The following is a 14,514-nucleotide window of genomic DNA, read 5'->3' on the forward strand; positions in this document are numbered from 1 at the left end:
CCCCCCCCCCCATTGAAACATAAATGACCTGCATCCATTCAAATCAGTGTGGTTACAGCTGTTACAAATTGATCTTTCTCCCACCAAGCGATCGCTCCACCCATTGAAGCAGACAGGCTCCCTGTCATTAGCTGACTAGTGAGTCAGGTCTCGGCCACATTGCAAGCTGGGAAAAATCTGAGAAAAGAGTCATTTTGTATGCTGTTAAAATAAATATTGGGGTGAAAATCACAGTAGAATTGTGAGAAAATTGTCACACAGGTACAGACACTCTATTATGAACAACAATCAAATAATAAAAAATTCCTGGAATACCCCTTTAAGGGTTTAAAGGGGTACTCTGGTGGAAAACATTTTTTTTAAATCAACTAGTGCCAGAAAGTTAAATTGATTTGTAAATGACTTCTATTTGAAAAATCTTTATACTTCCAGTACTTATCAACTTCTGTATATTCCAGAGGAAGTTCTTTTCTTTTTGAATTTCTTTTTTGTCTGTTCAAAGTGCTCTCTGCTGACACCTCTGTCCATGTCAGGAACTGCCCAGAGCAGGAGAGGTTTGCTATGGGGAATTGTTCCTGCACTGGACAGTTCCTGACATGGACAGAGGTATCAGCAGAGTGCACCATGGACCGACAGAAAATAAATTTAAAAAGAAATGAACTTCCTCTGTATTATACAGCAGCTAATAAGTACTGGAAGGATTGGATTAAGATTTGTAAATAGAAGAAATTTACAAATCTGTTTAACTTTCTGGCAACAGTTGATTTAAAAAATAAAATGTTTTCCACCAGAGTACCCCTTTAAGGACATAATAATAATAATAATAATAATAGTTCTTGATATTATTATTTATAATAAATATTTATTTATTTTTATTTTACATTTTGCAGCACCCATGTTTTAGGATGATATTCAATATTCTCAGGTGCAAAAACTTAGGCAATCCTTGAAGGGGTACTCCGTTGCTAGACATTTTATCCCCCATTTATAGGATAGAGGATAAGATGTCTGATTCTGGGGGTCGTGTCGCTGCGACCTCTGGTGATCTCCGCACAGACACCAGCATTCTGAACATTATGTTCAAAATGCTGGGTTTGGGAGGCCATGGTCGTGATGTCACACCACAACCCCTCCATTCATGTCTATGGGAGGGGTGTGATAGCTGTCACGGCTAACCCACGCAATCAGACATATAATCCCCTGTCCTATGGATAGGGGATAAGATGTCTAGCAATGGAGTACCCCCTTTAAGCAATTAACCCCTTAAGGACCCAGCCTATTTTCACCTTAAGAACCCGAGCATTTTTTGCACATCTGACCACTGTCAATTTAAAGGGGTTATCCGGGGAAAAAAACCTTTTTCTATACGTACAAACTGGCTCCAGAAAGTTAAACAGATTTGTAAATTACTTCTATTAAAAAAATCTTAATCTTTTCTGTACTTATGAGCTGCTGAAATTGAGTTGTTCTGTTCTGTCTAAGTGCTCTCTGATGACATCTGTCTCGGGAACTGTCCAGAGTAGAAGCAAATCCCCATAGCAAACCTCTTCTACTCTGTGCAGTTCCCGAGAAAAGCAGAGGTGTCAGCAGAGAGCACTGTTGCCAGAGAGAAAAGAACAACTCAACTTCAGCAGCTGATAATTATTGGAAAGTTTATTGTTTAACTTTCTGGAGCCAGTATATATATATATATATATATATATATATATATATATATATATAATGTGAATATTTGTATATTTGCAAATTTCGCATATTTTATTTATATTCGCATATGTGAATATTCGCATATGTGAATATTTGCATATTCCTTCTTTTCACTTGTAGGACAATTAGAATGACGCAAATACACTTGTCAGAGGTTATCAACAACATCCCTAGCAACTAAAAGTAAAGTTGCCCACCCCCTCACTGTTTTCTTCCTCGAATATGCGAATATTCACATATGCGAATATTCACATATGCGAATATAAATAAAATATGCGAAATTTGCAAATATAGGATGAATATTAGTCTGTATATTTACGAAATACCACAAATTCGAATATGGGCAATGCCGCTCATCACTACTCTGCTGGTGCACTACAATGCTCAGAAGAGAAGGAGCCACATTTGGCTTTTTGAAAGCAAATTTTGCTGAAATTGTTTTTGGGGGGCATGTCGCACTTAGGAAGCCCCTATGATGCCAGAACAGCAAAAAAAAGTCCCACATGGCATACTATTTGGGAAAAAAAACACCCCTCAAGGAACGCAACAAGGGGTAAAGTGACGGCACCTATCATTTTCTTTTACCCGAAATCATCGCAAATCAATCTGAATTGATCGATGATTTGCGGCCATCGCTGACATGGGGGGATCTCAGGACCCCCCCAGAGGTTTGCACATGGTGCCTGCTGAATGATTTCAGCGGGCATCCTGGTCCGGTCCCTGCCCGGCACATGGCGGGGACCGGAATTCCCACGGGCATAAAGGTACGCCCTGGGTCGTTAAGTCACAGGACATCAGGGCATACCGGTACACCCTGGGTCCTTAAGGGGTTAATGCAATGCCCAAAGATATTAGATTTTTTTTGCAGGTATACATCAAGTCATATGTTTCTTTGTTTGCGTTAAGTATCATGTCGTATTTAAATTGTCTTTTATTTTGTTAATAATAGAAATATGAAACAAATGTCCCTGGAGAAGGTGAAAGTGAGGAAGAAGAAGAGGTGGAAGAGGAGGAGGAGGAGGATGATGAAGAAGAAGAAGACAGCACAAGTGGTGACTCTGATGACAGCGATGAGGAGGAAGTTGAAAACCAAGCAAGATCAAAGCAGCACAGCGCAACACGAAGAGGTCACCTGGAATGGAATAAATTAACACTTACGTACTAATACTTTCTTCTTATTCTTCCTTTTGTAAACACAAATCTTATTTATTTCAGAAGCAACTTAGTTAAAGACTCTGGATTCAGTGACAGGATTACCAATGACAGCTAACATTATGTTTATTTGCTGACAAACCATAGCCTAAAACAAAACCTGGTATGTGGGTGTGAAGTTTTAATGTTGAAATAAGGGTTCTTATAACAATCTGACTAGTAATACACCAGCTCCCTTGGGTAAATGCCAGCAAAGGGAGACTAGGATTTCCCAATAGAGCTTTGCGTTTGTCAGCATTGTCAACCCATTTGCTCCAGAGAAGCCTATAGCTCATAAATGTGAAAATATTGAGAAAAAAGTGACACAAGTGTTATTTTGAGCAAAGCAAATTGTCTGTATATTACAGCACATGGGGAAGCATTTTAACAGAGAAAGTGAGTTCTCAATTTTATAAAATATTTATTTATGTCCACCTACACTTGCTGCAAGAGTAGTCACTCTGCTTGGAAATAAAGTAGAAAAGTAGATAAAGGAGCTATACTGATCAGGGCATATCTAAGAGATTTTGCTACATGATATTTTACTTGGAACTTGAAAGCCAACCTTTTCATAATTTCACTTAGAAATTAGAATTATTCTTCATGTTTCCAAAATGTTTCCAAAATGAATACATTTAAACATAAAAGTCAACATCCTTGATTAAATTGTAAATACCAGATCTACATATGTACAGATGAAAAAAACACCCATGCTAAAATATAAAATTAGTTATTTGTACCATAAAATTTTTTTAAAGCCTGTTCATTATCCACTTTAAATTCAAGATATGATACAGTCCCATCTTTAGACAGAAAAATGCTAGTCAATTATAACAGAAATTAATTAAACATCTGTAATGAAAATAAGTAAAAACATTAATGTCAAAACAGTACGGTACAGACAGAATAGTTTTAATTAAAAGGTTACCCCTTACTTGTATTTAATATTAAATTATGAATATATTTCTAATAAAGTATGTACAGAACATCATGTGTGACACCACTAGTTAAGTTTAATCAACAAAAGATATGCAAATAGGACAAGACCCCCCCCGCCTCTTTGTATTGTATTGTAGGATAAAAAGTGTGTGTTTTTACTTTCACCTATGTAACTATTAACATATTCGCAAAAAAATCGGCATTTATGACCATTTCCTAATTTTATTTTAATGTTATCAGTTATCATCCCACTTGCGGTCTCTGTTCTATCTCAATACGCTAGATGTTAAAGTCTTCATTGTGGAAAGGGCTAAAAGACATGTGAAGACATGGTCACGTGTCTTGTAAATTTTTGCACTCCTCTTCCCTTGGTTCCTCCTTCAATGGGTGGAGCAAAACACGGTGTAGTGAGATAGAACTGTAAAGACAAGATACTGTAGCAAGGTGAGGTGAGTGTCTAAATATTTTATTTTCTCTGAAGAATACATTTTTGCTATTTCATTTAAACCAAGTTATGTAAAATTATAATTTATAGTATTTTTTTTATATTATATCAATCAAAACTGGATATTATTTAGAGACAAATATACCAATATATTGGTAATAGGTCTGTTTATAAAGTTCAAGCTTTATTTTGTACACCAACATTTTGAAAGAATCACAAGTGCTAGACCCTAAATTACAAAAAATACAACATAAAACACACAGATGTTATGTAATTGTGAAATCAGTTTGTGAGTGTGAGACATATAGGTAGCATAATATTGCAAACACTTCTCTGAGCAAAAGGGTTCATTTCAATCCAAAGGGAATGGATAAGCAATCCATTTGATTGGTTCTGCATGCAAACAAGTTCAACAAAAAATCGTATCCTGTCAATCAATCCAATAATTTTTTGTCAATGCTATTTTTTCATACAGGAGAGATTTTGGTTATGAATCTATACCTAAATAGTCTTAGTTAAGCCTCTAGGCTCTATTCAAAACAAATGTTGTTCCATTTTCAGATGGGACTAAGTGTGACTTTAAGCCCTTGTTGAGTATCAGTTTCTTGGGAAGGATTGTTTAGAATTTTTCCAACCCCTGTTTATGCATTTCAGCATGTAGAATTGTTAAAGAGTTTTAGTTTTAGTAAAACTTACATTGTTTGCTTATGTCTGCTAAGCTGGTGAAAGGGACCATCCAGTACCAAGTAACAACTGGGTGGAAAAGTCAGATGAATTATTGTAATTTGTTTTTGCTCCTTAGCTAAAGGTAGTATTTATCTACCAAAGTCACACATAGGCATTTTACGATTTAATTTTTAAACTTTTGTGTGTTCAACTTAAAAAAAAAAGCACTCCAGGATTTTTTATTTTTTTTGCCTATATAGTACAGCATAGCCTAATATCATAGAATACTGTAAAGGTTCTTGTGTATGCTTTGTGCTTACCTGTTTTAGTTGATGTGGCATGGATGAGTTTACAGCCATATTGATTGCAAATTTATCACTGAAATTGTTTACTAATGCTGCCTACATTTCACATGAATCCTCTGGCTTTGCAGGGAGAGGATGTGGATTTTTAGCAGTGCACCTATTTATCCATTTCTGATCCCATAGAAACAGCAGTAACATCATACACAGCTGGGAGGGGGTTGGGAGCTAGTTGTAGAGATCAGATAGGTGAGGATATCATCCCATAGATCACAGTGAGTCAGCTGATCCAACACTGACCACTTCATTTTACACAATTAAGGGTTTATCCAGGAATAAAAAGACAGATTGAATTTCTTCCAAAAATAGCACCACATCTGTAAATTAGGTTTTGTGTGGTATTCCAACTTGGCTTTATTCACTTATTGCAATACTACGTTCAACCTAAGGACAGGTGTGGAACTGTTTTTCAAAAAAATTGACACTGTTCTCCTAATCCTGGATATTCCCTTTGAGTTATGGAAGTCACATGACACGATTACTCTAATAAAATGCATAGGTGCAGCTGTGCTTGAATAAAAGAAATGGCACTGTAGGACTGGTAATGGTGAGCGTACATGATATGGGCAAAAAAACCGCAACAACCTGGAGAGCTTCTTTAATTTTGTAACTTTATTCTTTGACATTGTTTTGATTTATTGATTCTAGTCACTGCTTGTTTTACTACAACTCCTTTTGATTAGGGAAACATCTAACATACCTGTACATATGATAAATATTATAAAGCCAGCCTAATCCTTTCAGTCACTAGGTGTTATTCATGTTATCACTTATGTCTGGCACAGACTGCTAAATCAAAGAAAACCAGACAAATGTTGTTCAGAAGTAATAATATTCAATAATTCTGTCCATTCATATACACGGAACAATATCTACCTACTACATGGTATAGGTTAGCATCATGCCAAAAATTATTTTGTTGTGTGAATAACTTTTCTTTAAGTGGTGGTTCCAATCATTTTAAAACAAAGAAATCCTTGTGTACAGAGTCATTATACAGTAGGCAAATACAATAAGTTTCATGATACATTTGAGCATATACACTGCAACAGAATGAATAGTGAATAACTATGAACAGAACAGTAAATGTGTTGTCTGCTTTTGGGGACTACTTTCTGCATTGCAAGCATCTCTTTATCTTCACCTTCCAGAATACAGTAAGGTGGACTGTACTGAACTATTTTAAAGTGGTGAATAAAAGAGGGTATAAGACATATTTTTTTTTCTTATTCAAATTGATTTATATATATATATATATATATATATATATATATATATATATATATATATATACTGTAATGTTTAATATTATATATACTGTCAAAGGTTATAGTGAGCAAAGTATGTATGCAGTGAAACTTTGTCCTTAAGACGATAGTATTTTGCATGACAACAATGGCAACATTGGTAGAGAAACTGGAGGATCCTCTATTGTTTTTGGTTGTACAATTGTTTCTGGTACAAAAAACAAAATCAGACTTATATTTTCAACTTTACAGTATGTTGCCCAGAAAGGCTACATTAAAATGGATAACATTCGGAAGACACAGTATTTTTTTTTTAACTATGCAGGCATTATTTGTGGGTGTATCTTTAAGGGGTTGTAGGTAGACAAAAACATTTTCAGAAAGGTCCTCAAGTGCTGACAAAAAAAAAATGTAAAATGTATACTCACCTGCCTTGATCCCCCACTGCTTCAGTCCGATCAGCTTCCAGCTCTCATTCTTTTCAGCTTCTTCCTGCTTCCTGTGGCATGGTAACTGTGGCTGAGGTGAGTCACTGCTGTGCACCAGGGACCAGGAGCTGGAAAGACTGCAGAAACAAGGGATTGTGGCAGGTAAAAATAGTTTTATCTCCAGACAATCCCTTTAATAAATACTACTATGCACTGTACCTGATTACTGGTCATTTTAGTTTGCCTTATATATTTTTTTTTACATAACTAGTAAAAATATTGTACTATATTTATATAGAATACATATCACATTTATGTATTTTAAACTTTCTTTGTATAATTATATATTTAGAATGTATAGGGAAAGATAAATACTATTGTCAATAAGGATTATGTGAACACTTATCAGTTACACCATGTCTCTGCCATTATGAGCATTGAATCTTTCATATTGTTCAGATCAACTTCATTATGCCAGCGAAAGATAGTGCTGACTCAGCTCTGAATGTAGTGGCATCACACATGTTCTGTTGAGACACTCACCACAAATCCTGCAAACATTTATCAGAACATTTATAGATCAGATGAAAAAAAGAGATTTTTTAATATAATTTTACATTTTTAAAATTTTAAATCTTCTATATAAAATGCCCAGAAAGTCCCAGGCATTTGTCCAGATGAGAAAAGTGCATTACCATAGGGTATAGTCTTACTCTTAATGGTATACCTGCAGATACAAGCATGCACTATATTTCCAATGAAGATTGCACATAAAAATGACTTCATGACACATACATATCATTGTTACATTATGTTCATGTAAAATACAAGGTAAAAAAAAAATTATAGTACAAAATTGCTTCACACATATCTTATATAGTATCTATTGAACAAAGTTGATGCTCAAATATATTACAATATAGAACCAATGGTGAACAATGAAAACATAACCTAGAAAGTTTAAATACTAACTGACCATTGGTAGCTAATTATGTTTATAGCTACTATACAGACCTAAACGACCTAAAAAGAACAGACTACAGAAAAACTCTATGTAGTCTGATCCTATATTCCCCTTCTTCTTGATACATACATTCAGAAGTGTAAGAGTGAGTGTGTGTGTTTGTGTGTGGCGGGGGGTGGAGGTGTTATAGTATTGGGTATAACTAATTGCAAACAGGGATTGCTTCTTGTCTTATATTATGGAGACATATAGGTCTGTTTAAGAGCTGCAGACACTATTGGATCTGTATAATAATGACTTGTTCCAATGTTCGTTCATGTCTCATTTAAGATGTTTAATGAAATGGTTTACAGGAGTATACATAGCCTTTAATTCAAATAAATATTAAAATATGATGTCTAGATTATGTTAAATCTAGCTTCAATTCTTACAATAGTCATAAAATACATATTTTAAAGGTCCCTTTTGCCTGCTTTATAGAATAAGGAGAAAAGTGTATGTCAGCAACAAGAAGGCACGTGGAGATGTGCTAAAATGTTCATCTCCCAAAGATGACATCACCAAAAAGAGGTGAGATTAGGTTCTAATACTATTTCCAGCTTTGAGTGGTGCTCTGTGGGAGCTTGTACACACCTTAAGTGTTGCTAAAGATTTCTGGCAACAGAAGATCAATGTAGTGAAACGCAAACATCAGTTACAGTTTCATTTGGCCTGCAGGGACCCACACATCTTTCTACTTAGTAAAACAAAAAAAAATTCAATGTTTGCTCTGGATCTCTCATTAATTTAAAATAACCTGAAGCTGCAATTCTCAGACATAAGTCACTTTTGCATGGCCGGTTACACAGGCTTACACTTTATGTGCAATGCATTTTTGGTCTTTATTGGCAGAAGACATTTATAACAATTCAGAGTTTGTAGTGGCAATCATTTTTTATGGAGCTATTGTGTGAACGTGTAAAGGCAGAAAACCAGAACAAAGAATACATTTACTAAAGTTTTATGTGTTAGAATTAGTGACTTGTTAATAAGCTAAGCCTATCAGTTATTTAAAAGGAATCTGTTAGATCTACAGTGTGCTCAGAGCTCAAGTGTCTAAGAGGCTGTGCTGAGCCGCAGCATGCATGTATCTTCCCTCCCACATCCTTCCTGCCTTGATTAATTGATGTGCATGACTTATTGCTGGAAGACAAGACCTGTACATCAATCAAGGCAGCTAGGGGTGGGGGAGAGAGAAAGCATGAATGTTGTGGCTGAGCACAGCCTCTTAGACACAAGCTCTGAGCATGATATAGTACTGACAATTTCCATTTAGCTGACAAATTCCATTTTAGACTGTAAATGTATTGCATCTAACAAATGTGTTCTTATAATGCTGAAAAAATATGCCTAAAAAATGTCTGCCCTGAGAAGCCTCTGTGATCGCCCTTAAAGGTAAAATCAAGTGTGTACCACATGATAGATCTTTCCCTGTAATTAAACAGGGAGAGATCTATTGATCCAGGCAGGTGGGGCAGGGTGAAGCCACCAAGAACCATCTCCATGACTTGAAGTTCAGGCAGAATAAAAATTATGACAGATAGTCTTTAGGCTAGGTTTCCACATAGGTTTTTTTTCATTTTTTATTTTTTTTTAAGAAAGCTGCCACTGCAGTTTTTGAGCCAAATTCAGAAGTGAGTCCATGAGGAAGGATATATATATATATATATATATATATATATATATATATATATATTCATTTTTTTGTATAACTGGTTGCAGAAAGTTAGACATATTTGCAAATTGCTTTTTCTTAAAGATATTGCGCTTTCAGTAGATATCAGATGCCATATGCCCTGAAGGAAGTCATGTAGTCTTTCTAGTAAGACATGGATTTTCAAATAGAAGTGAATTGCTTATCTGTATAACTTTCTGTGACCAATCGATATAATATTTTTTTTCCCCCTGAGCTGAGTTTTCTAGTAACAGAAGAGGCCATCAATAATTGATGGGATGCCGACACTTAGCAACCCAACCGATCCCAATTTCTGAATCTCAATTTTTGACAAGATTTGGGGAAAATCACAGCAAAAACAAAAAACTATGCCTGAACACAGTCTCATGAGAGTTGTATAACTACTATATATATCCTGATCCCAAAGAGAGATGGTGCTTTGGAGCTTTGAGGAGTGAGGAGGGGTCTGGGAGCTAGTAGGAGGGGATCTGGTAGGTGATGATGTCATCCTGTAGTCCACAGGAAGTAAAGGTCCAGCATCCTGTTGGAAACATTCGGTAGTGTAAGATTTGGAGAGTCATGAATGTGATCATATGACCGAATTAGAGTATAAAACACATGAGAGCAGCTGGGCTGGAATATAGCAAATGGAGCTGTAGGACTAGTGATGGTGAGTGTGCAAGATATGGAGAAAAAAACTGGAGTGCATCTTTAAGATTACCCAGAAGTCTAGTACAATGCAGGATAAGAAATGTAATCTAAATATTCAGTGAGCAGAAACTACAGATTATTGTGCAGACAATTATACATTTAGGTTGTAGCTCCTATCTTTCAGACAACTTTAAAAGGACACTTGAGGCTCCATGGTATGAAAACCAGTGACCTCTTTAGAGAGCTAGAACAACACACTGCTGAGCCTGAGCCTCGGTAGAAAACCTATTTTCCCCAAGTTTTCATTACTGAGCAAAATGAGTGCAAATGATATCAAATTCTAAACAGAAGTAGAGGAATATTTTACAGAAATGACTCTGACAATACCTCTTACATGGATTATAGCCCATTACTTTGTGTTCAAGTAGCAAGTGACTGAGTTTTATTGCTATGGAAAGTACGCTGGTTGAAATGCAAACTCTGAAGGCCCGATTCATTAAACAATTACTTACGGTATGGGTGCCAGCCACAAAGCTTTTCATGTGCAGCAAAGTGTGCAATTACTACATAGGATCCCACCACACACAAAAGATAATTCTTTGTTATTAGAGGCCAATTACTGTTAATTTATTTATCTCCTGCCATAAAACTTATCTGTAAAGAATTCATTTCCTGTGAATTGGAGTATTGCACAATCCAAAAGGCTCCACAGCAATTCCTCTGTCTGCAAGGTGCAATAAATCACCAATATGGTATGTAATGTAGCATAAAATGAAATGTTACCTACCAAAAACTTGGACGTGAGCGGATTGCGAAAAAGCAGAGACAGACACATGAATCATGTCTGCAAGTAAGGTATTAAAATGTATACTAGAAAGTACATAACTGAATAGGCAATGAAGTGATGTATTCATTTATTATTCATAGTGGTTAGAATCGAGATTGTAAAGATTGTTGGCATAGTTTTGAAAATATTTCCATTCAGTACTGTTAAATAAATATTGGTCTGAACACCTAGCAGGTACTTTATTTAAACTCTTAACCCCTTCTCACCCTGTGATATAGCACATTGCACGGAGCCAGTTTTTCTCACAAACTATTTTATTACAATGCATTGATGTGGATGCCAGCTGTATTATGGAGAGATAACTCCAATCCTGGCCATTCAACTCTTAGATTATGTGGCCAATGGCAACTATGGCACCAAAGTGGTTTTACAGAGGTTGGGGTGTCACAGGATCACAATCATAGGGTTTCTGATGGGTTAACATGGCAGCCAGACGTCTAACAACACACTCTGTCTGCCATGTATAAGAGCCATGTATACCCTGCTTAAGACAAAGCCTAATAGTCTGCCTGTCCTTGACAGGTTCCTTGTCATTGCGACAGACATAAAACTTTGTAACAAATAATTTGTAATTATATTATAATATTTTATAATATTATTATACAACAACAACAAAAACGTATTGTAACATCTCATAGAGGGACTGAAAAAAGCAAAAAAAAAACAACATTTACATTTGCAAAATGCTTTATTAAAATAAAACACTAACAGAAAAAAATAATAGAGATATTTAGTATCACTGCGTCCATCATGACTAGTATTAGAAAATTAAAATAAAAAATGTTACGGCTTTCAGAAAATGGAAACAAAATCACTGCACCTAAGGCCCAAGAACAATTGCGTAACAAGCTGTTAAAGAGCAATTCTTTGTCAAGTTTATATTTACTTTGCATTTCCGGTGTTCAAATTAACAGTTGGATTGTTGTGTGTGGTTAATACCAAAAAAAAAGGTGTAAAGGGATTATCTGGTTATCCAAGATTATAAAAACACAGCTAACTTCTTTCAAAAACAGCACCTTGTCTGTCTTCAGGTTGTGTGAGGTATTGCAGATCAGTTTCATTGAAGGGTAGGGAGCCAAGTTGTAATACCACAAACATCCTGAGGACAAGTGTGGTGCTGTTTTTGGAGGAAAAAAAACAAGCTCTGTTTTTCTATCCTTGGATGGTGGCCCTTATAATGTTCATCACTTCCCCTTCATCAAGAAACTGCAGGAATATCTAAATCTGATGAAGAGACCTACCCAGCCTAGACAAATAAAAATTTAGAGATTTGCCAAACAGTTTGATATGTAACGACATGTAGTGTGACATTGACTACATAAAAGACCACATGGGACAATGAACTGTCAAGAACCTGATAATTCTTTTGCTTAATACCAATATTTCAAGATAGTTCTGTATATTCAACTGTATTTTTAATACATCTAGACTTAGCAGTAGCATGTTCAGCTATTTCTGTAACATGGACAACCACCAATCCATATATTATTTAGCATGATGTGGCAGCCAATCTCACCAAGAAATATGGGCCTTGCGTAATTGCCGATCTGGAGATAAGTTTGAGTCCTGGAGTTTGGTTTCTCCCACTGTAGACTCTTTCCTCAGTAGATAGAGATTATTATGGGCACTCTGGTCTTTGGCTATACAACCTTATACAAAGCAATTGCATTTATTTGGTCTGGCACTTTTCAACCATAGCCAGCATTAGTTTTTAAAAGCAATGTGAGCTATATAAGCTCTCCATGTGACAGAGCTTTACCTCCACTCCCTACGAGCACCCTTAGACTTATTGATGTTTAACCATTTGTCTTTGGTTGGATTATTGTTCGTAGGTACTTGCCACTGCATAATTATGGACATTTATCAACGGGTTTAGTCAGGTTTTCTTTACTATAATTGTCGCAAAATTGTCGCAACTGCGACTACACGATTTTTCGTGCGACATTTTGACTGGAAAGCGAGAAAAGCACGTTTTCCAAAAATTTACTATGTAGTAATCATTTTAAAATGGACTACGGGTAGTCAGGTATTTATTAACTGCGACAGTCGCAACTGCGCAAAAAAAAAGTCGCAACAGCGTTAAAAATTGACTAAATTTACTCCAGCTCAAACATGGAGCAGAAAAAGCTACTACCAAAGTAAAAAAGGAAAAATTGCTTACGTGAAAGAAAATTATCAACAGGCTGAAACCAGTTGATAAATACGTCGCACATAAGCAAAAAGAAAAGTAAGGAAAAAATTACTAAAAAAAAGAATACATAAGGAAACATTGATAAATGTCCCTCACTGAGTCTACCCCTCAATGTTATTCACTGTTAGGCTATGTTCACACGGCAAAATGTCCATGTGGAATTCTGCATGAATATTCAGCATGTACATTTCTCAGCAGCATCTTCCCATTGATTTCAATGAGATTCTGCTGTACTGTTCACACGGCAAAATTTCTGCACCAAATGTCTCTGGCACAGAAATTCAGATTCTAGCATTCACCAAAAGAAGAGTCAAGTATATTTCTTCTGCAGAGTCCACAAGGAATTGCATTGCTGTCTGAGACTTTTCCTGGCGCCCGCAATTAGTCAAAAGTGCGTAATGTCTGCAACAGTTTTTTTGTGCGGACATTGCGCTAATTTTTCTCCTGTGTAGCCTTATTCAGTAGTTTTGCCATTGATGCATTTTTAGGAATGACTTTGGGCTTGATTAAATATCCCAGTTAGTCTTTGAGATTCCAGTTAAACAGAGAGAATCCCATTTACTTTGTAGCATTTAACAACATTTTCTGTATTGCAGCCGTAGATTTGAAGACAATCAGAGGCAGTGCTGAGAATATGTTCTTTTTTACATATAAACAGCTGCATTAAGGCAGAAAATGCTCCTTTTCAAATTCATAAGCAACAACAGAAATATGTAAAATCACAGCAGAGGAATAGAGTTGTGATGAAATGAGGTACTCAGCATTTTTCTCCCTCTTAATAATTAATCAGTCCCAGCATGTGGTTATTGCTGTGTTAATGAATGCATTTCAGCTGGGTTTAACTTGCCATAGGCTTCTACATTTGTTACTGAACTTCCAGCAGTACAGGGCAGGAGGAAAGCAGCTGTGACAAATTGTCTTTGTGTGGTGTCTGCCCATGAGGTGGATGTTGAAGGCCGCTGATAAGCGGAGACAGGAGTTTTCGGGCTTCAGATAACTTGAAGCGTAATTAAACAACAATTCCTTGGTTATTATTTACTTGTGTTGGAAAACAAACCTACTTTATTCAATCACAAATAACGTCAAGTAGAAATAACATCAACATTCCTATGCAATGTAATATTCCATTTTCACGAGTTGCTGTGTACTTGGGGATCAGAAA

At 36.0% G+C, this 14,514-nt stretch overlaps 1 protein-coding gene across 2 annotated transcripts in view; it reads left to right on the forward strand.

Annotated features, from left to right (window-relative positions):
* The window catches only part of CLSTN2 (calsyntenin 2), a 1,059,217-nt gene extending 1,052,662 nt beyond the window's left edge, over positions 1–6,555 (forward strand). For both annotated transcript variants that reach the window (XM_056564871.1, XM_056564872.1), the window contains exon 17: positions 2,657–6,555. In XM_056564871.1, the coding sequence (XP_056420846.1) occupies positions 2,657–2,872 (216 nt within the window). In that variant the 3' untranslated portion in view covers positions 2,873–6,555. The remainder of the gene's footprint in view (positions 1–2,656) is intronic.
* Positions 6,556–14,514: the final 7,959 nt, after the last annotated feature.

Source organism: Hyla sarda, chromosome 3, assembly GCF_029499605.1.
Source record: "Hyla sarda isolate aHylSar1 chromosome 3, aHylSar1.hap1, whole genome shotgun sequence".
NCBI classification, from domain to species: Eukaryota; Metazoa; Chordata; class Amphibia; order Anura; family Hylidae; genus Hyla; species Hyla sarda.